The sequence below is a fragment of the Otolemur garnettii genome, unplaced genomic scaffold (genome assembly GCF_000181295.1).
Source record: "Otolemur garnettii isolate 467f Iridium unplaced genomic scaffold, OtoGar3 scaffold00016, whole genome shotgun sequence".
Classification (NCBI taxonomy): domain Eukaryota; kingdom Metazoa; phylum Chordata; class Mammalia; order Primates; family Galagidae; genus Otolemur; species Otolemur garnettii.
Genome location: NW_003852411.1, coordinates 10,560,552 through 10,569,078, shown reverse-complemented (window position 1 = coordinate 10,569,078; position 8,527 = coordinate 10,560,552). Strand labels below are relative to the sequence as shown.

Sequence of the window (8,527 nt, the reverse complement as noted above, 5' to 3'; positions counted from 1 at the left end):
AAAAAAAAAAAAAAAAGAATAGGAGTGCCTTAAGAGTAAATGCATGCCATGTTTGTACCTGATACTCAATAGGATTTGTTGAAAGACTGATTGAAGAAAGGAACGTTTGAATCACAATGAATGTGCCGGCCTTCCATTATAACGTGATGCCCAAAGCATCTGGCAGTATCAGCTTCCTAGAAGACTGGTTTTGTTCGGAGGAGGGGAGTCAGCATAAACTTTTCTGCTTCACAAACTTGCCTAAGGCGGATCCTACAGGCTTTGGCCTTGATATGGGGTTTTGGTTGGTTTTGATTTCCTGCAGTTCCTGATCTGCACCTGGATACCTACACCGGTGTTGGTGTCAGGGCGCAGTGAAGCAAAGCATCAGGTCTTCTGGGGGAGACTAGTTCTCTAATAAAGAGCCAGGGATGAATAGCATGGAGTGTCGGGGCTGGGTCCTGATCTCCAAGGCTTGTCCAGGAGGCTAGATCTTGATTTTTCTCAGAACTTAAGAATGAAAATGCCAATTGCCAGGCGCACAGCAGCTCTTTTGTAATACACTTGGGAGAAACTCGATGAACATGTATGGAATTTTTTTCCCCATGGAATGTAAGGGGGAAGGCGGGTCACTGGTCAGAGAAGGTCAGAATTTGCTGTGGGCTAATGGATCTTTGTGCCTGATGGGAAATGCCACAGGATGGCTTTGGGCAGTGGGGAGAGAGGGGTGTCCATTTGGTTGTGTAATTAGATTTCTGGAGGGCTTCGGTTCAGGAATCCAAGGCAAAAGAAAGAGCAAAAATGACTCAGTGGGGAGGGTGTGGCTATGCAGGAAGAGGCCTTGGCATCTGGCTGTCACAAGGAACAGACCTCGGCTGGTGTCCAGCCTGGAGGTGTCCAGCAAGGGGCCTCCACGGCTCCCTCCAGCTTTCTTTACAGGATGGAAAAGAGGCTCCTAGTTCTCCCCAGACCTGTTTGAACAAGTGGCTTCTCATTGTCCTTTTTTCTGAGAATTCTGGAGAGGACATGGGAGGATGCAGGTGGAGCCTAGGAAACATCCAGGAAACATCTTAGAAACATCTAGGAGAAACATCTCCTAGGAAACATCTTAGAGAAGCAGCCTTGCTCTCCTCTCCCCATTTTTGTCCCCCGTCAAGGACAGACTCAGGGATTTGGGCTCGTGGTCACTGTGGCAATAAGTAGATAAGAAAGAAAAATGTGTTCTGAAAGAAGAAAGAATGAAAGCAACCTGGGACAGAAGCAGGTCTCACATATGTCATCCCCGAGAGTCTTGTGATTAGGAACCAAAATTCCTAAAATGGGCCATTTCCAGGCAAACCCCAGACAGATGATAAACCTTGCCAGCACAAGAAGCCAGTTCCTGAAAGATGTTCCTTTTCCAGACCTTGAGATCCAATCACTCCCACGTGAAGACAGAATAATTCACTGAGTTAACTATGTCATTTCTTGCTCCCTATGTCCCCAACCCTATCTCTACTAGAGAGCCAGACTCTCTACAGGAGGAATTTGCAGGGCAAACCCAGAAATCTTTGAAGTCAATGGCCTCGAACTCACTGATGAGATTTTTGCTAAGTGTCCTGAGGAGGAGAAAGAAACTAAGGAAGGGACTTTCAGAACTCAAGAAGGAAGAAGAGGTTCTGCTGCCCTCACACCAACTTCTACCACGGGAGGAAAAAACTAGAGGCCTGGGAAGCTCATCCTGCCTGGTCCCCAATAGCCCCCTGGGGGGGGGTGACGCCCCACACTAGTCCCCCAGACTCCACCAGGAGCCCTCCATCCCAGGTGGGTGTGGAGCAGAGAACCCTCCACCTTTAGGGACCATGAAGGTGGGTGACCCTGGCTGAGGGTGAAGGACTATCCTCATGTTCCAGGCACACAGGAGCCCCTCAGTTCTAATCATGACTAACACCAACCTTCCACCATCCCTGTAGGGTAGGGATTTGGAGTGGATTTTTAATTTGATTTAAATAAATTAATGTGATATTTCTGCCACACTTCCACTGCAGGCCAGGTGCACACTATGTGAGGAAACATCTCCTTAGAGTCCCCTCTCCTCTGTGTCAGACAATGATTCTAAGGACCTCACATATGGGCTGTGGTCGAGGTAGAGGACTGAGTGATTAGCTGGGGTGGGGGAGGCAGGTCCACTCCAGGCTCTAGAAAGCCCTGTGGAGCAAATGTGAGGTCTGCTTCACCCAAATCCTCCTGCTGTCCTTGCAGGTGACTAGAAAGGTTAGATGTGGGGTCCCTGCTGGCCTGGGACAGTGGTATTCTCTGAGCAGAGCCAGGCAGGGTACCGGGGCAACCAACTATCCTTGTTGGCCCAGGACTAAGGGAATTCCCAGGATGTGGGAGTTTCAATTTTAAAACTGTGTTAAGTCCTGGGAAAGTTGGGACTAGTTGGTCACCCTCCCTTGCTGCTGGTTCATTATCTCATCCATCCCTGCTTCTAAGAGATGCCACAAAATTACTCATCTCAGACTTGGGGTTGGGAATGGGATAGAAAGATCCCTTTCCTTTTTCCCAATCACCCAGAAGGTACTGAAATTCTATGATCTCCCTCGGGAGTCCAGAAAGGGAAGACAGACAGGGCGGAACTTGGCCAACTGGTCAAGCAAGAACATTTGTGAACAGATGAGGACTTCACTCTGACTCCCTGTCACATTCCTGGTAAATCAACAGCTCTTGGTTTCTCAAATTTCCTATTTTAACCAACCGACCCTGGTCTCAGCACCAGGAGCCCACCATCAGAGAGAACTAGGGCCCTTCTCCCTCGGTCCCAAATGTCGGTATCTGATGACATCAGCAGTAGCCATTTTGCAGAAAAATTGGAGAATGGGATCTAAGTCAGCAATCTCACTGGGAGGCACGGAGAGGACCTGCCCTACAGCCAGGGCCCCAACTTGTGCAAGCTGCAGGCTCCACGAAGCCTGGGTCTGCCCTTGGGAGGAACCTCTTCTCCCAGCACAGTTAGTAAAGAGCTCCAGGGATTCCCTGCTGCTGCGGGTGGCTCCATCCTGAAGTCCCTCCCTCACTGCCCAGGCCTCCCCATAAAACACAGCCCCAGGCAATCACACAGATTTGCCTGGATTCCTGAAAGAGCTTTGCTGAGCTCTTGTACAGAACTTTGCCTTTATTACTTTTTACTTTCACAGCACTCTGTGAAGTAGCAAGGAAAGTAGAAGCTAATTAAGCTCCTTAATCCAGAACTGAAAGGAGGTTTAAAATTTCACCTGCAGGAAGTTGTTCCAGGGTGGAGATGAAAAGACTGCATAGTATAATTTGCATCTTTGAAACTCTCCCTGGCTCTGGGCTATCCCACTGGCAGGCTAGCATTTGGGCTTTTCCCCTTGAAGAGCTATGTGAATGTCTGTTTGTAAATTCACTTGTTAACAACCGTGGCATGTGACTGTGCATGAGGTACTTTCAATAGACAATATTATTTATATCTTCCAAAACCATGTGATGTAGGTACGATTATTATGCCCCTTTTTTAGGAAATGAGAAAATGAGTTTTAGGGGAAAACTGAGACTCAGGATATATTTTGTCATAAGCTGTGTTGGAGTAGAACTGGAACCTTGAGTCTGCCCCCCTGAATGTTCGCTCTCTCCTGCCTCTCTTTATCTCTCAGTCCAGAGACACAAAGTACACGAAAAGATTCCACATATATATGACACGTCACCTCCTAACTTGGGGATAGGAGTTGTATATTTCTTTAGAATCTCAGACTGCTGTAGATAACACTTTATAGATTTAAAAAAAACAACTGAGGCCCAGAGGCGTTGACTGATTTGCATGGATTCACAGAGCAAGATAATAAAAAGTTGTCCGGAATTGCTGCCTCGGGGAATTCAACTTGCAGAGGGTTATGGGGTTGGGAGCTAGCATTAGCTAGGGCTATCAGATGAATGAATTAATGAAAAAACAAGAATGGACGAATGTGTGAAGAGTGAGTTATTTATGGATTAGGGTTGCTGTTGCAAGACCATCATAATCAAGATCTGGCAACAAAAGATGTTGATTAAGTTTCTAAGTGGTGCTAAGTTTAACTGCTGGGTTCCCTCTAGCCCAAGTCAATTGCCAAAAGGACACTACTGACCTTTTGCTCTTAACTTCTCCCCTCTTGACCCTTTTCCTCTTGCTGAGGAATTCTAGGGGGGTATTTATTACCTTTTCAAAAGGGACCAAAGGAAAACAAAATGCACAGTAATCTCAGAAGGGCAAAGTTTTTTTTCCTTATTCCCTCCCTCCCCCCTCCCTCCAACACACCCACCCCCTCGCACTACTGTACTTGGATCCTGGCATTCTGTGACTCAGGTTGCTTTTCTCCCCAGGGGCATTACAGGAGGAGTGTGAGGAGAGAGTGTAAAAACACAGTAGGAGACAAAGCTGGGGTAGGTGAGAAATCTCTAGTGATGTCAGAGGACTGCCCACCTGGGAACCAAGGGAGGTGGAAGACTTCAGTTAGGGGGACAACCCTTCCCAGCATGCCCAGTCCCCACTGCGAGCCAAGCCCAAAACCTTGTTGCTACTCACATCGGCTTCGTTCCAGAGGCCTGGGATGCAGAAGGACTCCAGCAGGTCACTGCCACACAGCAGCAGGATCCGCAGCTCTGAAGGAGCAAAGTTTGTAAAGGGAGTAAGTGGAGATCTAGGAAACATCGACAACGCTTCTATGTCCGGGACACAGAAGTCCAGCACCCTTGGGGTCTTGGAACCAGTTCTCCTGGGCATCTCTGCTCACCTCTCCCTCAGGCTCACTTACAGACCACCCTCGTCCCCTCTAGGTGGGAACTCCTCCAGAAAGTGAAGTACAGAGGGCCACGGACTGCCCTGGGTTGCCTGGGGCATAACTCTTGCAGGGCTGAACCAGCATGGTTAGCCACTCCAACAGAGACCCAGCCAGCCACATGCCTTGTCTAAGGTCTAAGTGCCCCCCTGTTGCCCCCTATCAAGCTCAAGGGTCGACAGAGTCAGGAATTCTCTGCTGGTGTGCATTATCGGGGACTTGTCTCCTTAGCGAGAGTGGTGGGACGCTGAGTATGTCTATCAAGTAGCTGAGTTTATCAGATATGTCCTCCTTTATGGCCACTGTCCTCAGCCAAGGGCTTGAGAAGTGGGGCTGAGACCCCCTCCTGGTCCCGGTCCTCTCCCAACCCCCAAGCACACTTTCTATTCATCAGTAGTTTTTCTTTCCTTATTAACCCCACTCTGAATTAACCCCACGGATGTGCTTATTATTAAAACTGAGCAATGAAAGAAAAAGAAACCCAGGATTCTTGCAACCCTGTGGAAAGAGCCCTCGCCCAGGATGACTCAGGGTGGTGTCTGTGTTTGGCTCCCAGATATCCCAGCAGTAGCTCCTCCCCCTGAGAGGCCAAGGTTGTGGGCATCTTATCTGAAATAGTGAGGCAGCCCTGCACAGAGCTCACCACCAGCCTTCCAGAGACAGCTGCAGAGGTGTGAGAGGCTGCTGGCAGCCCTGCCTGCCTCCCACCCCATAGCTGCTCAGCCACCTGACAAGGACTTTCAGATGGTGAGCTGGGTCCTGCTGCACAGGGAGTCTCCAGATGGTTCTGAAGCAGGCAGGAGACTGCTGGATTGACAATGGGCATCTCGCTGCCACAGCAGCTCGGCAGCCCACCCACCTCAAGGAGCTCCATTGAAGGCTAGGGTCTCAACTACTAAATATCCCTCTAATCTGTCTTCCCTCCTCTATCATGCCAATAGACAAGAAAGGCCCTGCGGGTGGCCCAAGAGGCTGCAGGATGGTCTGGGATGGGCCTGGTGGCCACTGTAGCTTCTGCTCTTACAGCATGGGGACACTGGGGGAAATGCTTATCCAAGTCAATGGTACCATGTCCCCGTGCTATACCACCAGACTGCTGGCCTCACTCTCCAGCTATGCAGATGGCTGGGGTTAGGGTTAGGATTAGGGTAAAGGTCATAGTATGACTGAGAGAGGCCAGACTGGGCCCAATCCTAGGATCCTGTGGTGCCCTATACCCCACTTGGAGCCACCCAGAGTTCTAGGTCAGTCACCTATTGAAAGGGTGAGGCTCTGTGACCCTGGCTGCCTAACAGTTCAGTTAGGTGGTCATGTCCAGGATGTGTGGGCCTTGACTTTCTCTGCACTGGAGGCTCTCAGCTGAGGACAGTTTTGCAACTGCCAGGGGATGTCTGACAGTATCTGGAGACAGTTTTGGTTGTCAGGACTGACGGGGAGGATGGTAAGCTACGGGCATCTAGTGGGCAGAGGCCAGGGGTGCTGCTGCACACCCTCCAATGCATGGATCAGCCCTACACAACACAGAGTTATCTGGTCCCAAATATCCATCCTGCCACAGCTGAGAAACTCTGCTTAGAGCCATGAAAATGAATCTCTTCTCTATACCCAAGCCAGGGACTCACTGTACAATGAGGGACTTTTTTTTTTTTTTTAAGCCTAAGCACAGAATAAAGAGTAGCGTCTCAGCTTTTTCTTATAGCACCAGAGCAACTGTGTCCCTCACAGGCAGGCAGCGGGGACAGGGCTTGAGGTCCCACTTGAGGCCACTGGAGGGCAGCAGGGCTCTCTCCAGGTTTGTGGCACCGAGGAACCAAGTTGCCAGCCCACAAGCCTGGGCAGCCCCAGCAGCAAGTCAGCTGGTAGGTACATGTAAATGGGGTCACAGATGCTACTGGAGCCAGGAGAAAATGGCTCTTCTTTTTTATTTAGTGTGAAAGTGGATTTCAAAAGGTGGACACATGAGCCCCAAGGGTCAGGAAACAAGGCACCCCTATTCCCCACTGGCCTGTCCCAGGGCTCCTGGATCCAGGGCCAGGAGTCAGAATCATCACTCTCCGTCTGCACACTCCTCTCCCAGGAATCCTCGCTATGTGGAGCCCAGGCCCTGTGGCCCATCTCAGCTCCCACTGTACACTGAGGTGGCCACCACCTGGACCACACCAGGCCATGAATCCATATGACAGCTGTGGCCTCCCAGCTCTGTTCTCTGAATCTATGTGTCCTCCATTCCCTATTTCCCACAGTCCCTTCCAGTCAGACACTGGAGGCTCCTTCCCTTTCAATGACAGAGGGGATGAGGAGTTGGGCAGCCAGACCCTTGGGGAACCCAGAGATGAGGGGTCACTCCACAGGCCCATTTTCTGTCCTGTGGTGGCCTCACCATGACTGCCACAGAGCCATAAGGGCAAGCACAGTGAGGCTGAGCGACCTACCCCTGGCAAGGCTGTGGTGAGCCCATGGAAGTGAAAACAGCATTGCCCTCTGCAGGAAAGGATTCCCTGAGTTGGGGCAGGGGTGACCTGATATGCCCCTGGGTGCTGAGAAGGCAAGGCCATAGCTGAAGCTTGGCACCATAAATTCTCTGGGACAATCAAGAGAGAAGTGTACACTGGAATATAGGTAACAGTCTCAAGACCAGACAGGTGCAGTAGGGCTCACACCTATAATCCTATCACTCTGAGAGGCTGAGGCAGGTTAATTACCTGAGCTCAGGAGTTTGAGACCAACCTGAACAGAGTGAGACCCTGTCTCCTCTAAAAATAGAAAAACTAGCTGGGCACAGTGGCAGGCACCTGTAGTCTCAGCTACTCGGGAGGCTGAGGCAAGATGATAGCTCTAGCCCAATAGTTTGAGGTTGCTGTGAGTTATGATGCCATGGCACTCTACCCAGAGTGAGAAAGTTAGAACTTATTTTAAAAAAAAAAGTCTCAAGACAGTTCTAAGCTCAGCTGGTCAAGGAAACCCCCTAGAAAGGTAGCAATTCATGGCCAGGCATAGACCTGCAGGGAGGTGGCAGGGAGGGCCTGCAGCCCCACCCTGGCACCTTCACCCTCATCCCTGCCTGTTGGGCATTCTGGGGCTATAAGAGAGTCAAATGACCCTGCCCCATCTTGGGGAGCAACCAGGAAGCCAGGTACTCCTTCCTGTGGCCTTCAGACAATGATGTGCCCATAAGTAAAGGATATTCAGATGTAGTCAAATAAGTAGGAAGTGAGGGGTTTTGCGGATTTGTTATCCTTGTTTTAAAAACTTTTTAAATAAGTTATATGAATAATTTTTAGTAATGGCTGATTCACAAAATTCCTGAAATTTTTACCAAGTGAGCTGACTCAGGTCCATCACTGCACCTGAGATCAGAGGATGAGATCCAGAAAAGCCCCCTGAAACGATGTCACACCTGGTGGGCCTGCTGGGAGAACCAGGTGCTCAAGGCAACCCCATTCCTCCCAGGATATGGCTGGAGTCCCGCCTCTACTGCTTGGATAGATGGGTTCCAAGAGGGAGATGCTTGGAGCATCTTTTCCAGTGGAAGTTTAAGATTAAGCCTATTGCGTGGCAAGAGTAACACCATCTTGGAGCCAAACCGCCATAAGGGCGGATGTTTGCCTCCTGCGTACCAAGGTGTTCCCACAGCAAGGTCAAGAAACAAAGCCTAGGCTCGGCGCCTATAGCTCAACCGGCTAAGGCGCCAGCCACGTACACCTAAGGTGGCAGGTTCGAATCCCCAGCCCGGACCC

The 8,527-nt window shown here is 50.1% G+C and overlaps 1 protein-coding gene across 1 annotated transcript in view; it reads right to left on the bottom strand.

The window, feature by feature from the left end:
- NMNAT2 (nicotinamide nucleotide adenylyltransferase 2) overlaps positions 1-8,527 on the bottom strand; it is a 155,895-nt gene that overhangs the window by 18,345 nt on the left and 129,023 nt on the right. The window contains exon 8 of the mRNA XM_003785638.2: positions 4,538-4,614. Within this exon, the coding sequence (XP_003785686.1) occupies positions 4,538-4,614 (77 nt within the window). The remainder of the gene's footprint in view (positions 1-4,537; positions 4,615-8,527) is intronic.